At 47.1% G+C, this 17,829-nt stretch overlaps 1 protein-coding gene across 1 annotated transcript in view; it reads right to left on the bottom strand.

Moving 5' to 3' along the window:
• The window catches only part of RIOK1 (RIO kinase 1), a 207,602-nt gene that overhangs the window by 94,350 nt on the left and 95,423 nt on the right, over positions 1-17,829 (bottom strand). Inside the window, exon 9 of the mRNA XM_063923108.1 lies at positions 14,241-14,327. Within this exon, the coding sequence (XP_063779178.1) occupies positions 14,241-14,327 (87 nt within the window). The remainder of the gene's footprint in view (positions 1-14,240; positions 14,328-17,829) is intronic.

Below are 17,829 nucleotides of genomic sequence, written 5' to 3'. Positions count from 1 at the left end.
GACCCTGACCATTTGTCCAACAGATCCCTTTGCATGGAATCTGCCGAAAGGGATTGCTTCGTAAGAAGCTACCATTTTTTTCCCAGGACTCTTGTGCATTGATGTACAGACACCTTTCCTGGTTTTAGGAGGTTCCTGACCAGGTCAGATAACTCCTTGGCTTTTTCTTCGGGAAGAAAAACCTTTTTCTGAACGGTGTCCAGAATCATCCCCAGGAACAGCAGACGAGTTGTCGGCATTAATTGGGATTTTGGAATATTCAGAATCCATCCGTGCTGCTTTAGCACCTCTTGAGATAGTGCTAAACCCATCTCTAGCTGTTCTCTGGACCTTGCCCTTATTAGGAGATCGTCCAAGTATGGGATAATTAATACGCCTTTTCTTCGAAGAAGAAATATTATCTCGGCCATTACCTTTGTAAAGACCCGAGGTGCCGTGGACAAACCAAACGGCAGCGTCTGAAACTGATAGTGACAGTTTTGTACAACGAACCTGAGGTACCCCTGGTGTGAGGGGTAATTGGAACGTGGAGATACGCATCCTTGATGTCCAAGGATACCATAAAGTCCCCTTCTTCCAGGTTCGCTATCACTGCTCTGAGTGACTCCATCTTGAACTTGAACTTCTTTATGTACAGGTTCAAGGACTTCAGATTTAGAATAGGCCTTACCGAGCCATCCGGCTTCGGTACCACAAAAAGAGTGGAATAATACCCCTTCCCTTGTTGTAGAAGAGGTACCTTGACTATCACCCGCTGAGAATACAGCTTGTGAATGGCTTCCAAAACCGTCTCCCTTTCTGAGGGGGACGTTGGTAAAGCAGACTTCAGGAAACGGCGAGGTGGCTCTGTCTCTAATTTCAACCTGTACCCCTGAGATATTATCTGCAGGATCCAGGGATTTACCTGCGAGTGAGCCCACTGCGCGCTGTAATTCTTGAGACGACCGCCTACCGCCCCCGAGTCCGCTTGCGAAGCCCCAGCGTCATGCTGAGGCTTTTGTAGAAGCCGGGGAGGGCTTCTGTTCCTGGGAAGGAGCTGCCTGTTGCTGTCTCTTCCCTCGTCCTCTGCCTCGTGGCAGATATGAATAGCCCTTTGCTCTCTTATTTTTAAAGGAACGAAAGGGCTGCGGTTGAAAGGTCGGTGCCTTTTTCTGTTGGGGAGTGACTTGAGGTAGAAAGGTGGATTTCCCGGCCGTAGCCGTGGCCACCAAATCCGATAGACCGACCCCAAATAACTCCTCTACGCATCGCCTGTCCACTGTCGTGTCCATAAAGCTCTTCTGGCCGAAATGGACATAGCACTTACCCGTGATGCCAGTGTGCAGATATCTCTCTGTGCATCACGCATATAAAGAAATGCATCCTTTATTTGTTCTAACGACAGTAAAATATTGTCCCTGTCCAGGGTATCAATATTTTCGATCAGGGACTCTGACCAAACTACCCCAGCACTGCACATCCAGGCAGTCGCAATAGCTGGTCGTAGTATAACACCTGCATGTGTGTATATACCTTTTTGGATATTTTCCATCCTCCTATCTGATGGATCTTTAAGTGCGGCCGTCTCAGGAGAGGGTAACGCCACTTGTTTTGATAAGCGTGTTAGCGCTTTGTCCACCCTAGGAGGTGTTTCCCAGCGCTCCCTAACCTCTGGCGGGAAAGGGTATAAAGCCAATAACTTCTTTGAAATTAGCAGTTTTTTATCGGGGCACCCCACGCTTCATCACACACGTCATTTAATTCTTCTGATTCGGTAAAAACTACTGGTAGTTTTTTCACACCCCACATAATACCCTGTTTAGTGGTACCTGTAGTATCAGCTTAATGTAACATCTCCTTTATTGCCAAAATCATATAACGTGTGGCCCTACTGGAAAATACGGTTGATTCGTCACCTTCACCACCGGAATCAGTGCCTGTGTCTGGGTCTGTGTCGACCGACTGAGGCAAGGGGCGTTTTACAGCCCCTGACGGTGTTTGAGGCGCCTGGACAGGCACTAATTGAGTGTCCGGCCGCCTCATGTCGGCAAACGACTGCTTAAGCGAGTTGACGCTATCCCGTAATTCCACAAATAAAGGCATCCATTCTGGTGTCGACCCCCTAGGAGGTGACATCCTCATATTTGGCAATTGCTCCGCCTCCACACCAATAACGTCCTCATACATGTCGACACACACGTACCGACACACAGCAGACACACAGGGAATGCTCTATACGAAGACAGGACCCACTAGCCCTTTGGGGAGACAGAGGGAGAGTCTGCCAGCACACACCAAAAAACGCTATATATGACAGGGATAGCCTTATGATTAAGTGCTCCCTTATAGCTGCTTTTATATTAATATATTGCCATTTATTTGCCCCCCCTCTCTGTTATACCCTGTTTCTGTAGTGCAGTGCAGGGGAGAGACCTGGGAGCCTTCCTGACCAGCGGAGCTGTGACAGAAAATGGCGCCGTGTGCTGAGGAGATAGGCCCCGCCCCTTTTTCGGCGGGCTCGTCTCCCGCTATTTAGTACATTTAGGCAGGGGTAAATATCTCCATATAGCCTCTGGGGCTATATGTGAGGTATTTTTAGCCTTTATAGGTATTCATTTGCCTCCCAGGGCGCCCCCCCCCAGTGCCCTGCACCCTCAGTGACTGCCGTGTGAAGTGTGCTGAGAGGAAAATGGCGCACAGCTGCAGTGCTGTGCGCTACCTTAAGAAGACTGCAGGAGTCTTCAGCCGCCGATTCTGGACCTCTTCTTGCTTCAGCATCTGTGAGGGGGCCGGCGGCGTGGCTCCGGTGACCATCCAGGCTGTACCTGTGATCGTCCCTCTGGAGCTTCATGTCCAGTAGCCAAGAAGCCAATCCATCCTGCACGCAGGTGAGTTCACTTCTTCTCCCCTCTGTCCCTCGTTGCAGTGATCCTGTTGCCAGCAGGAATCACTGTAAAATAAAAAACCTAAGCTAAACTCTCTAAGCAGCTCTTTATGAGAGCCACCTAGAATTGCACCCTTCTCGGCCGGGCACAAAAATCTAACTGGAGTCTGGAGGAGGGTCATGGGGGGAGGAGCCAGTACACACCACCTGACCTGTAAAAGCTTTACTTTTGTGCCCTGTCTCCTGCGGAGCCGCTATTCCCCATGGTCCTTTCAGGAACCCCAGCATCCACTTAGGACGATAGAGAAATATATATATATAGGGATAACCTTATATAAGAGTTTTTCCCCTTATAGCTGCTGTATTGTTATACTGCGCCTAATTAGTGCCCCCCTCTCTTTTTTAACCCCTTTCTGTAGTGTAGTAACTGCAGGGGAGAGCCAGGGAGCTTCCCTCCAACGGAGCTGTGAGAGAAAATGGCGCCAGTGTGCTGAGGAGATAGGCTCCGCCCCCTTCTCGGCTGCCTTTTCTCCCGTTTTTCTGTGGAATCTGGCAGGGGTTAAAATTCATCCATATAGCCCTGGGGGCTATATGTGATGTATTTTCGCCAGCCAAGGTGTTTTTATTGCTGCTCAGGGCGCCCCCCCCTAGCGCCCTGCACCCTCAGTGACCGAAGTGTGCTGAGGAGCAATGGCGCACAGCTGCAGTGCTGTGCGCTACCTTGGTGAAGACAGGATGTCTTCTGCCGCCGATTTTTCCGGACCTCTTCTTGCTTCTGGCTCTGTAAGGGGGCCGGCGGCGCGGCTCTGGGACCGAGCTCAGAGGCTGGGCCTGTGTTCGGTCCCTCTGGAGCTAATGGTGTCCAGTAGCCTAAGAGCCCAATCCACTCTGCACGCAGGTGAGTTCGCTTCTTCTCCCCTTAGTCCCTCGATGCAGTGAGCCTGTTGCCAGCAGGTCTCACTGAAAATAAAAAACCTAAAACTAAACTTTCACTAAGAAGCTCAGGAGAGCCCCTAGTGTGCACCCTTCTCGGCCGGGCACAAAAATCTAACTGAGGCTTGGAGGAGGGTCATAGGGGGAGGAGCCAGTGCACACCAGGTAGTCCTCAAGCTTTACTTTTGTGCCCAGTCTCCTGCGGAGCCGCTATTCCCCATGGTCCTTACGGAGTTCCCAGCATCCACTAGGACGTCAGAGAAAACTACATTTTCATACATGAAACATGCTATATGCATCATGCAGTGGAAAATGTAGACAAGTGGACCAGTGAAGAAGTTGTCCACAACATCAGCTTACACCAATTATTTTGTGGAATGTACCGGATAAATGCTAGCTAGAAGCTGATTGGTTTCTATGAGCATCATCTCCACTGGTCCACTTCTTCACTCTTTTTCAACTTGATACATCAAAACCCATAACATGCAATGATTTGTCTTTCCCGTAATATTGTACTGGGTCTGCAGCTACAAATAGCATAGGTGTGCATGTTCATATATACTGAGCTACAATCCTTCCATCTCCATGTGCCATATTTCTATCTTATTTTCACTTAAATTAGATATTTATTCCTATTGGATTTAGGTCAAGTGCTGCTTTCTTGTACTATAATATACTGAGCGACACTTGTGGCTGTGTGTGAATATACCACGTTACAAATATGCATTTATGTTATCTGAATCAATGAGCCTATGAAGCTTTTGGTTTGTGCTCTGTGTTCATCCTTGTCAACTACAAATGATGGACCCTAATGTTACCCATCAGCAATGGGCTGAAATTATTAGCATGCTAGCCAGTAAAGGCCTGCCAAGACTAAGAAAAACAAATTGCTCTAGTGAAAGAGTTAATAATATGAGCAAATACATTTGTTGACTTAACAGAATGGAATATACACTACTGGTCAAAAAAGTTTTAGAATGCTCTATTTCTCCAGCTTTTATTGAAATTTACGCAGTTTATGACCTTCGTGTACTCTAAAATTAAAGCAAGGAACAAATAAACAATTGGAGATAAAATAAAATCATAGGGGTAAATTTACTAAGGTCCCGATTTTGACCGAGATGCCGTTTTTTCATCAAAGTGCCATCTCGGTAATTTACTAAGCAATAATCACGGCAGTGATGAGGGCATTCGTAATTTTTTGGAAGTCCAACAAAAAAATTACGAATGAATACACCATCGGTCAAAACGCGGCTGTTTAAGTATGAATCTCGGTAATTTACTAAGAAGTGCAAAGCAAAAAAAAAACAAACACTGCCGTGAAAAATTACAACTCGTAAAAAAGTGCTTAAAAAAAACGGACCTGCTTTTTTTTACCGTGATTGGATAGGCATGCACGGATCCATGAGATCCGTGCATGTATATCAGTGGGAAGGGGTGGGAAAGTGATTATTTTCTCAAAAAAAATTGCGTGGGGTCCCCCCTCCTAAGCATAACCAGCCTCGGGCTCTTTGAGCCGATCCTGGTTGCAGAAATATGGGGGAAAAAATGACAGGGGTTCCCCCATATTTAAGCAACCAGCATCGGGCTCTGCGCCTGGTCCTGGTTCCAAAAATACGGGGGACAAAAAGAGTAGGGGTCCCCCGTATTTTTAAAACCAGCACCGGGCTCCACTAGCTGGACATATAATGCCACAGCCGGGGGTCACTTTTATATAGTGCCCTGCGGCCGTGGCATCAAAAATCCAACTAGTCACCCCTGGCCGGGGTACCCTGGGGGAGTGGGGACCCCTTCAATCAAGGGGTCCCCCCCCCCAGCCACCCAAGGGTCAGGGGTGAAGCCCGAGGCTGTCCCCCCCATCCAATTGGCTGCGGATGGGGGGCTGATAGCCTTTTGTGAAAATGAAAAGATATTGTTTTTAGTAGCAGTACTACAAGTCCCAGCAAGCCTCCCCCGCATGCTGGTACTTGGAGAACCACAAGTACCAGCATGTGGCGGAAAAACGGGCCCGCAGGTACCTGTAGTAGTACTACTACTAAAAAAATATCCAAAAAAAGACAAGACACACACACCGTGAAAGTAAAGATTTATTACATACATGCACACAAACATACATACATACTTACCTTATGTTCACACGCAGGTCGGTCCTCTTCTCCAGTAGAATCCAAGGGGTACCTGTTGAATAAATTCCACTCACCAGATCCAGGATCCCAGGGTCCTCGGGGCAACCATTTGTAATCCAGGTACTTGAATAAAATAACAAACCGCAGACCCGAGCCACGAACTGAAAGGGGCCCCATGTTTTCACATGGGACTCCTTTCCCCGAATGCCAGAAACCCACTCTGACTTCTGTCTAAGTGGGTTTCTTCAGCCAATCAGGGAGCGCCACGTTGTAGCACTCTCCTGATCGGCTGTGTGCTCCTGTACTGAGTGACAGGCGGCACACGGCAGTGTTACAATGTAGCGCCTATGCGCTCCATTGTAACCAATGGTGGGAACTTTCTGCCCTGCGGTTGACCTAAAGTGACGTCACCGCTGAGCAGAAAGTTCCCACCATTGGTTACAATGGAGCGCATAGGCGCTACATTGTAACACTGCCGTGTGCCGCCTGTCAGACAGTACAGGAGCACACAGCCGATCAGGAGAGTGCTACAACGTGGCGCTCCCTGATTGGCTGAAGAAACCCACTTAGACAGAAGTCAGAGTGGGTTTCTGGCATTCAGGGAAAGGAGTCCTATGTGAAAACATGGGGCCCCTTTCAGTTCGTGGCTCAAGTCTGCAGTTTGTTATTTTATTCAAGTACCTGGATTACAAATGGTTGCCCCGAGGACCCTGGGACCCTGGATCTGGTGAGTAGAATTTATTCAACAGGTACCCCTTGGATTCTACTGGAGAAGAGGACCGACCTGCGTGTGAACATAAGGTAAGTATGTATGTATGTTTGTGTGCATGTATGTAATAAATCTTTACTTTCACGGTGTGTGTGTCTTGTCTTTTTTTGGGTATTTTTTTAGTAGTGGTACTACAGGTACCAGCGGGCCCGTTTTTCCGCCGCATGCTGGTACTTGTGGTTCTCCAAGTACCAGCATGCGGGGGAGGCTTGCTGGGCCTTGTAGTACTGCTACTAAAAACAATATCTTTTCATTATCATTAAAGGCTATCAGCCCCCCCATCCGTAGCCCATTGGATGGGGGGGGACAGCCTCGGGCTTCACCCCTGGCCCTTGGGTGGCTGGGGGGGCCCTGGCCCTTGATTGAAGGGGTCCCCACTCCCCCAGGGTACCCCGGCCAGGGGTGACTAGTTGGATTTTTGATGCCACGGCCGCAGGGCACTATATAAAAGTGACCCCCGGCTGTGGCATTATCTGTCCAGCTAGTGGAGCCCGGTGCTGGTTTTAAAAATACGGGGGACCCCTACTCTTTTTGTCCCCCGTATTTTTGGAACCAGGACCAGGCGCAGAGCCCGATGCTGGTTGCTTAAATATGGGGGAACCCCTGTCATTTTATTCCCCATATTTCTGCAACCAGGATCGGCTCAAAGAGCCCGAGGCTGGTTATGCTTAGGAGGCGGGACCCCACGCAATTTTTTTTTTTATTTTACACTGTTTAATTTAAAAAAAAAAAAAAAATGAACCCCAGCACGGATCACACAGATCCGGCCGAGATTCATTTTTAAAAAGTCGGCAGTGTTTTGCTAATCACTGCCGTAAAAAAAAAAAAAAAAAAACACGAATGACATCGACATCGGAACAAAAGAAAAACCCGAATACGACAGCTTAGTAAATTAGTCGTAATAAATTCAAAAAGTTGCAGTTTTACACTTTCGATGTCATTCGTGATTGAACTTTGACCTCAAACGGGAAAACACGAATGTTAGTAAATTTACCCCATAGAGTTTGTTTAAAGTGAGTTTGTCTAACTCACTTTAATATATATTTTTGACTTGTCAAAGCAGCCACATTTTCGAATCTAACTGCTGAACGCACCTACGAAAATTTTTCTTCAATGGAAATTTTGTTTGGGGAGTTCTTCCCAGAACTGTTGCAGTACTTCCCACAAATGTGTTGGGCTTTTAGGTTGCTTTGCATTCACCTTTCCATCCAGTTCATCCCAAACCAGGTCAAAGAGTTAAAGTCTGGAAACTGCTGAGCATTTCATGTACTGTGTATGCAGAGTCATTATCTTGTTGTATGAACACTTGACAAACTCGGCATAGAGTAATGCACGGCACTGCAAAATGCCGTGGTAGACCTTGTGTAAGTGTGTCAGGTACTCTGTGCAAGTCGCAGACTCAGTATCCAGCAATTAAGCCCCAGACTATCATGCCGCCTCCTCCATATTTGACAGTTGCTATCACACAGGTTTATCTACCAAGTCCTTTCAGAAAGGACTCCAAACAGTCTGCCATAGTATTCCACCGTATGTCATATATTTGGTAGTACAGGTTGAGTATCCCATATCCAAATATCCGAAATACGGAATATTCCGAAATACGGAATTTTTGGAGTGAAAGTGAGATAGTGAAACTTTTGGAATCTCCTATACACCATCCATTAGTCTCCCCAACTGAGCTAAAGAAAAAAAAAAGAAAAAAAAGGACTGCCCCCACCTACTCGTCTATCTCTTTCTAAGCAAAAGATGTAGTTTTTAAACATTTTGATTTAAATAATAAGATTTTAAACCTACCGGTAAATCTTTTTCTCCTAGTCCGTAGAGAATGCTGGGGACTCCGTAAGGACCATGGGGAATAGATGAGCTCCGCAGGAGACATGGGCACTAAAAAGAACTTTAGATATGGGTGTGCACTGGCTCCTCCCTCTATGCCCCTCCTCCAGACCTCAGTTAGAGAAACTGTGCCCAGAGGAGACGGACAGTACTAGGAAATAATTTTTGTAATCTAAGGGCTAGATTCATACCAGCCCACACCATCCACACTGTATAACATGGAATATACGAACCAGTTAACAGCATGAAACAAAACACTATCATTCTGAGACTGATCAAACTGTAACATAACCCTTTAAGAAGCAAAAACTATATACAGTCTTGCAGATGTAGTCCGCACTGGGACGGGCGCCCAGCATCCTCTACGGACTAGGAGAAAAAGATTTACCGGTAGGTTTAAAATCTTATTTTCTCTTACGTCCTAGAGGATGCTGGGGACTCCATAAGGACCATGGGGATTATACCAAAGCTCCAAAACGGGCGGGAGAGTGCGGATGACTCTGCAGCACCGATTGAGCAAACATGAGGTCCTCATCAGCCAGGGTATCAAACTTGTAGAACTTCGCAAAGGTGTTTGATCCCGACCAAGTAGCAGCTCGGCACAGCTGTAAAGCCGAGACACCTCGGGCAGCCGCCCAAGAAGAGCCCACCTTCCTAGTGGAATGGGCCTTTACAGAATTTGGTAACGGCAATCCAGCCGTAGAATGAGCCTGCTGAATCGTGTTACAAATCCAGCGAGCAATAGTCTGTTTCGAAGCAGAAGCGCCAACCTTGTTGGCTGCATACAGGACAAACAGTGCCTCTGTTTTCCTAACCCGAGCCGTTCTGGCCACATACATTTTCAATGCCCTGACCACATCAAGGGACTCAGAATCCTCCAAGTCCCGTGTAGCCACAGGCACCACAATAGGTTGGGTCATATGAAAAGAAGAAACCACCCTGGGCAAAAATTGAGGATGAGTCCGCAACTCCGCTCTATCCGCATGGAAAATCAGATAGGGACTTTTGTGAGATAAAGCCGCCAACTCCAACACTCGCCTTGCCGACGCCAAGGCCAACAACATGACCACTTTCCAAGTGAGATATTTCAATTCCACCGTTTTAAGTGGTTCAAACCAGTGAGACTTGAGGAACCGCAACACCACGTTAAGGTCCCAGGGTGCCACTGGAGGTACAAAAGGAGGCTGGATATGCAGCACTTCCTTCACAAAAGTCTGGACTTCCGGGAGAGAAGCCAATTCCTTCTGAAAGAAAATGGAGAGGGCCGAAATCTGAACCTTAATGGAGCCTAATTTTAGGCCCAAATTCACTCCCGTCTGTAGGAAGTGAAGGAAATGGCCCAGATGGAATTCTTCCGGAGGAGCATTCCTGGATTCACACCAAGATACATACTTTCGCCATATACGGTGATAATGTTTCGCCGTCACGTCCTTCCTAGCCTTTATCAGAGTAGAAATGACCTCATCCGGAATGCCCTTTTCCGCTAGGATCCGGCGTTCAACCGCCATGCCGTCAAACGCAGCCGCGGTAAGTCTTGGAACAGAGAGGGTCCCTGTTGTGACAGATCCTCTCTGAGAGGAAGAGGCCACAGATCTTCTGTGAGCATTTCCTGCAGTTCCGGATACCAGGCCCTTCGCGGCCGATCTGGAACAATGAGAATTGTCTGTACTCCTCTTCGTCTTATGATTCTTAATATCTTTGAGATGAGCTGAAAAGGAGGGAACACATAGACCGACCAAAACACCCATGGTGTCACCAGGGCGTCCACCGCCACTGCCTGAGGGTCCCTTGACCTGGCGCAATACTTCGGTAGTTTCTTGTTGAGGCGTGACGCCATCATGTCTATCTGAGGCAGTCCCTACTGACTTGCAATCTCTGCGAAGACGTCCTGATGAAGTCCCCACTCCCCTGGATGTAGATCGTGTCTGCTGAGGAAGTCTGCTTCCCAGTTGTCCACTCCCGGAATGAAGACTGCTGTCAGAGCGCTTACATGATTTTCCGCCCAGCGAAGAATCCTGGTGGCTTCTGCCATTGCCACTCTGCTCTTTGTTTACATGCGCCACTGCGGTGATGTTGTCTGACTGAATCAGAACCGGTAGGTCGCGAAGCAAATTCTCCGCTTGACGAAGGGCGTTGTATATTGCCCTCAACTCCAGTACGCTGATGTGAAGACAAGCCTCCTGGCTTGACCAGAGACCTTGGAAGTTTTTTCCCTGTGTGACTGCTCCCCAACCCCGGAGGCTCGCATCTGTGGTTACCAGAACCCAGTCCTGAATGCCGAACCTGCATCCCTCCAGAAGGTGAGCACTCTGCAGCCACCACAGGAGAGATACCTTGGCCCTGGGGGACAGGGTGATCATCTGATGAATCTGTAGATGTGACCCGGACCACTTGTCCAGAAGGTCCCATTGAAAAGGTCTCGCATGGAACCTGCCGAATGGAATGGCCTCGTATGACGCCACCATCTTTCCCAGAACTCGAGTGCAGTGATGCACCGACACCCTTTTTGGCTTCAAAAGGTCCCTGACCAAATTCATGAGTTCCTGGGCCTTTTCCATTGGAAGATAAACCCTCTTCTGGTCTGTATCCAGAATCATGCCTAAGAAAGGCAAACGAGTCGTTGGAACCAACTGTGACTTTGGGATATTGAGAATCCAGCCGTGCAGTTGCAAAACCCTCAGTGAGAGTGATACGCTGTTCAGCAACTGTTCTCTCGATCTCGCTTTTATTAGGAGATCGTCCAAGTACGGGATAATTGTGATACCTTGCTTGCGCAGGAGCACCATCATTTCCGCCATGACCTTGGTAAAAATCCTCGAGGCTGTGGAAAGCCCAAACGGCAACGTCTGAAATTGGTAATGACAATCATGTACAGCAAATCTCAGGAACGCCTGATGAGGCGTATATTTGGGGACATGAAGGTACGCATCCTTTATGTCCAGGGACACCATATAATCCCCCCCTTCCAGGCTGGCAATGACCGCTCTGAGCGATTCCATCTTGAACTTGAACCTTTTTAAGTATAGGTTTAAGGACTTTAAATTCAAAATGGGTCTGACCGAACCGTCCGGTTTCGGGACTACAAACAGGGTTGAGTAATACCCCATCCCCTGATGAAGCAGGGGGACCTTGACCACCACTTGTTGAAGACACAATTTTTGAATTGCATTTAAAACTATCTCCCTCTCTGGGGTAGAAGCCGGTAGGGCCGATTTGAAAAACCGGCGAGGAGGCACCTCGTCGAATTCCAGCTTGTAACCCCGGGAAACAATTTCTATTGCCCAGGGATCCACCTGTGAGTGAACCCATACGTGGCTGAAAAGTCGAAGACGTGCCCCCACTGGGGCGGACTCCCTCAGCGGAGCCCGAGCGTCATGCAGTGGATTTTGTAGAGGCCGGGGAGGACTTCTGCTCCTGGGAACTAGCTGTGGTTGGCAGCTTTTTCCCCTTGCCCTTACCTCTGGCAAGAAAGGAAGATCACCGCACTCTCTTGGCTTTATGCGACCGAAAGGACTGCATCTGATAATGTGGCGTTTTCTTAGGCTGTGAGGAAACATAAGGCAAAAAAGTTGATTTACCTGCAGTAGCTGTGGAAACCAGGTCCGTGAGACCTTCCCCAAAAAATTCCTCACCCTTGTAAGGTAAAACCTCCATATGCCTCTTCAAGTCGGCATCACCCTTCCATTGTCGGGTCCATAGGGCTCGTCTAGCAGAAATCGCCATAGCGTTGGCACTGGAACCCAGTAAGCCAACGTCTCTCTGAGCATCTCTCATATATAAGACAGCATCTTTAATATGACCAGGGTCAATAAAATGGTTTCCTTATCCAGCGTATCTAAATCAGCAGATAAGGTATCTGTCCACGCTGCTACAGCGCTACAAACCCAAGCCGACGCTATCGCCGGTCTGAGTAAGGTACCAGTATGTGTGTAAATAGACTTCAAGGTAGTCTCCTGCCTGCGATCAGCAGGATCCTTGAGGGTTGCCGTATCTTGAGATGGCAGCGCTACCTTTTTGGATAAGCGTGTAAACGCCTTGTCCACCCTTGGTGAGGATTCCCACCGTATCCTGTCCTTAGTCGGGAAAGGATACGCCATAAGAATCCTTTTGGGAATCTGCAGTTTCTTGTCTGGAGATTCCCAAGCCATTTCAAATAATTAGTTCAGCTCATGAGATGGGGGAAAGGTTACCTCAGGTTTCTTTTCCTTATACATGCGCACCCTAGTGTCAGGGACAGAGGGTTCATCCGTGATATGCAACACCTCCTTTATTGCAATAATCATATAATGAATACTTTTAGCCAACTTTGGCTGCAACTTTGCATCATCGTAGTCGACACTGGAGTCAGAATCCGTGTCGGTATCAGTGTCTACTATTTGGGATAGTGGGCGCTTTTGAGACCCCGAAGGCCCCTGCGACATAGTGAAAGGCAGGGATTGACTCCCTGTACATTCCCTGGACTCAGCTTTGTCCAATCTTTTGTGCAATAAATTTACATTTGCATTTAAAACATTCCACATATCCAACCAGTCAGGTGTCGGCGTTGCCGACGGAGACACCACACTCATTTGCTCCACCTCCTCCCTAGAAGAGCCTTCCGCTTCGGACATGCCGACACACGCGTACCGACACCCCACACACTCAGGGAATTCTCAAACTGGAGACAGTTCCCCCACAAGGCCCTTTGGAGAGACAGAGAGAGAGTATGCCAGCACACACCCAGCGCCAATGACCCTGGACAAAAATATACCCAGATAACGCTTTTATTTCATATAATTATATCACTGCGCCAAATTATGTGCCCCCCCCCCCTTCTTTAAAACCCTCTGTCACCGTGTTCAGCAGGGGAGAGTCTGGGGAGCCAGCTTCCAGCGGTGTGCTGTGGAGAAAATGGCGCTGGTGATTGCTGAGGATCAAGCTCTGCCCCCTCAGCGGCGGGCTTCGGTCCCGCTTGATTTCGTTTAAAAACTGGTGGGGGATCTCAAATATACAGTGCAGAGCCTATATATGTACTGTTTTTGCCAGACCAGAGGTTTAAATTGCTGCCCAGGGCGCCCCCCCCTGCACCCTGCACCCTTACAGTGCCTGCCGTGTGTGTGTTATGTGGGAGCAATGGCGCTGCGCGTTACCTCAGTGAAGATCTGAAGTCTTCTGCCGCCTCTGAAGTCTTCTATCTTCTCATACTCACCCGGCTTCTATCTTCCGGCTCTGTGAGGAGGACGGTGGCGCGGCTCCGGGACGAACTGCTAGGAGAGACCTGCGTTCCGACTCCCTCTGGAGCTAAAGGTGTCCAGTAGCCTAAGAAGCAGAGCCTAGCATTTAAGTAGGTCTGCTTCTCTCCCCTCAGTCCCTCGATGCAGGGAGCCTGTTGCCAGCAGGCGCCCTGAAAATAAAAAACCTAACAAAATACTTTCTTTCAGGGAAACTCAGGAGAGCTCCCTGTAATGCACCCAGTCTCCTCTGGGCACAGTATCAAACTGAGGTCTGGAGGAGGGGCATAGAGGGAGGAGCCAGTGCACACCCATATCTAAAGTTCTTTTTAGTGCCCATGTCTCCTGCGGAGCCCGTCTATTCCCCATGGTCCTTACGGAGTCCCCAGCATCCTCTAGGACGTAAGAGAAAATGATTTAATCATTTGATTTAAATCGTTGTTTCAATCATTTGATTTAAATCGTGCAACCCTGATTTCTAAGTTGATATTATAACAGTTACTCACATCTCATTTTTACCAATAAATCCCATGACAAGAACATGGCTTCTCAGCATAATCGGTTCTGGACAGGGTATTGATGCAGTGTTCAACCTACACAGTCAAACAAAGGGCAAAATAGTTGAATATTAGTAATAACACATTTTCAATACATGCAATACATGTAATAAACTATGGAACAGCAGTACTGGGGAGAAGCCAAAATAAATTTTACATGTATACTGGTCACAGTAAAGGGCTAGTTCAGACTATAGCATTGTGGTGCTCTGTGGGTGCAGGAGGGTGATTCTCCGTGATGCACGGGGCAGCTACACAAATTCAAACAACATACTTCTCCAAAATACCAAGATTTTAGTGGGTCTCAAGTTATAGGGTAAGCTATTGCTACTAAGCAAGTAAGTTTTCCTACAACAACAATTTCTTAACAGACCACTTTAGAAGGAAAAAAAAATTATATGCGTGTGATGCACAGAACTTTATGTTCACTTTCTGGAAAATCACCCAATACAGTCTGACCGTGCTCAAACAATGCTTGAGTACTGAGTAATAGGCAGGTATCAGGAGCATAACACACTTTCGTATGTCAGTATCCAAAGAACCATGAACAGTAATAAAGCACCTAAATGACCAAAAAAAGTCCTAAGTATAATGTATTCAAAGGTGAAAGAACAGTCAACAAACTGCTAAACATAATAAAACACAAGTGCAAATCTTATACCAACTTATACATGGTGTGACAGTCATCGCATTGTAGAGAGGAAACTATCTTCCATTAATAATTCAACTATTGTTCAAATGAGAACTATGTATATGAACTGGTTGTTGTACATTAAAGTTATCTGAATGCCCTTTTTTTATAAGCTTTGCATTCTGTGGCATTTATACACACATGGGGTGGGATGTCAATGAATATGTCCATTTACAGACTATAGAGCACATGGAAGGTTTTTCATTAGCATGTAAATCACTGAAGAGGTCTGAAAGGGGGGCTGGTGTAGTATTATTAAAATGAACATCCTTTATGAAGCAATTACCTGGACAGAAGATTTGTAAAGAAGTCCTTTCATCCATGTGTGCATATAGAGGATTTGAGCTGGTGTTATGGGGTAGCAAAATGACTGCCAGGGAGCCATACTTGTATTGCTTTTTGTGTATGTGTCAGCATTTAGAGATGTGCAAAATCATTTGTACCAGAGAGCGCATTTGTCCTTTGGTTTATATTCTCACCAAATATTTCTATGTATCTATAGTTTGCAGTAGCAAAGATATATACAAGTGTAGCATTAGATCGCTAAATGTTGCCTTCCACACGTTTTTATGCACAATGAACAATAAGCTCTTTAATATCTGCCAAGTATAGCCAAAAAACCTAGAAATCATTGGTTATTTGCTTACTTATAACAATAAGTTAGGCAATGCTGCCCTCTGCTGCTAGTACAAGTAGAGCATAAATATATGGAAGTTACACTGCACCCCCCACCCCTTACTATTAACCTAGTGTATAAAAGGGGGTTACAAGGTTATACAAGCAGATTTGCAGAGGGAGTGTGTGCAGCGTGGTCCCTTATTAGCCTTATGGAGGGAGTTTCAACAGAGCATCCCTCATTAATTCCAGCTTGTGGTATGAGAATAAGGCCCCTGGAGTTATTGAGCCTTGTGAAAGGACCATCGACAGCGGTGCCCCACATGAGAGTACCAGCCAGTCGTACAGGGTGGTTCCTAGAATTATTGTTAGTGTTCCGTGGGAGAGCGTTAAGTGAACAGCGCATCTTCTATTTGAACGCTCCAGCATTGTATTGGGAAGAGGGTACCCAGAGTGAGTTTTGCCAGAATGCTTGCTGAATCCAGAACAGGGCATAGAAGTCCAAATCAGCTAAGTGTTTAAGGCAGTGTTCATTTTTATATAACTATGTTGTGCTTGCTTAATTTTACTAACTTCTATTTGTGCACACACATTATATATATCTATATAGTTTAAGTTTGTTTAAGCCTTATTTTACTAATACTCCTTAATACTTGTATTTACTCACACACATATAAGCATTGTGCTACAATATTCAGTGTGTTACTTATATTCATATATCCAGTTGCTTATTATAACCATTTACTTACACCTTTTAACCTTTTCAAAATAAAGAATTCTAAATGGAGTAATTGTTTTGAGTGGTTTACTTAACCTTTTGCATCCAAAGAACCTTTTTCCGTTCTTCTGGAAGCGGCTGGTTAGATTGTACACAAAAGACGTAATTTGGTACCAGTATTCAAAGAGCAGTCTGAGCAACAGGGGTTTCCACTTCAAGCAGGATCAAAGAACTCACCATAGGGGTGTGGCCTGATGAGCTCTTAGACAAGTCCCACTATCCATGTGCTCCGGCCTGAACTGGGCCATTAAAGTGCTAAAAAACATTGCTGGGTGCTGCTATCTGCACGCCATTCTTTACCCCACCTGCCCTTTCCCGGTTGCTGCAGCTGCCGGACCCGGGGACCGCCATTTACAGTCCCTATAGTGCCCGGCCTACCTCTCCACCTGAAGCCGGGGGCTGGACTCACCGGAATGCCCGGTGCTGACCTCCGGAGATCGCGGACCGGAAGTTCGGGCTCCGTGTCAGCGTCAGCACCCGCTGACCCTCTCTTCCTTTCCACCTGAGGCAGAGATACCGCTGCCGCCCGGGAACACTGCTGACCGCAGCCAGCGCCAGGGGAGCCAGTCTGTGCGATTCTCTCACCCCTGGAGTACATCCGCTCCCGGCGGTAATCTTGGTTGGGACTCCTACCCAATCCCCGCGGGGGTGGTGGCGCCTACTGGTAGGGGAAGTCACTGGAGGTGTCAGGTCACTGGTGGGTCAGTGCAGGAGCTCCCTCTTGTGGCCAATAGTCTATATTACAGGTGCCTGATCACCAGCAAAGCTGCTGCTTATTTGTTTCTTTGCCTGCTGCATTGGGACACTATTATTATCTACTCCATTTGTCAGTGCAGTACCTGTATCCGTCAGTCTACAGAGCAAATCTTCACAGGTACGATAAAATGCCTGTAAGTGGCTTCACCCATGGTTTGAATTTATTTATTCCTCCCCACCACTCTCTATTTGATTACAAATGAACTGAGGGGTTACCAGCAAGGATCTGTTACACATTCAGTAATAACTACGCCAATCCGATCCACTTTTTTCTCTTTTGTTTTGAGTGGTTGCCTACTTCGAGTCATCATGCCTCCAAACACCAGAAGGATCACTCTGGAGTTCCTCCGGTGAGCTTTTTTAAAACCCGTCTCCCACACAGGGTCATAAATCTACTACTCCCGGTGAAAAAAATCCCAAACAACTTTCGGCATTAACAGCTCCGTTTCAACCCACGACATCGCCGCCTGTGTCGGCGACTGACTTGGGTGACGATGCTCCGTTGACCATCGGTTCCATGAAACAGCTACTTACCTCATTTAAAATGGACATTTCTTAAGAATTCAAAACTGCTTTACAATCCTGCCAACAATCTATCGATGGTATCAGCCACCGCACTGATCATCTTGAAAATAAACTTGAAGAAGTAGTTCGATCCCATAATAATCTTATAACTCAACACGAGGACCTACAAACGG

The sequence above is a fragment of the Pseudophryne corroboree genome, chromosome 5 (assembly GCF_028390025.1).
Source record: "Pseudophryne corroboree isolate aPseCor3 chromosome 5, aPseCor3.hap2, whole genome shotgun sequence".
Classification (NCBI taxonomy): domain Eukaryota; kingdom Metazoa; phylum Chordata; class Amphibia; order Anura; family Myobatrachidae; genus Pseudophryne; species Pseudophryne corroboree.
The sequence above is the reverse complement of the archived record's forward strand: the minus strand, read 5'-3'. Positions and strand labels throughout refer to the sequence as shown.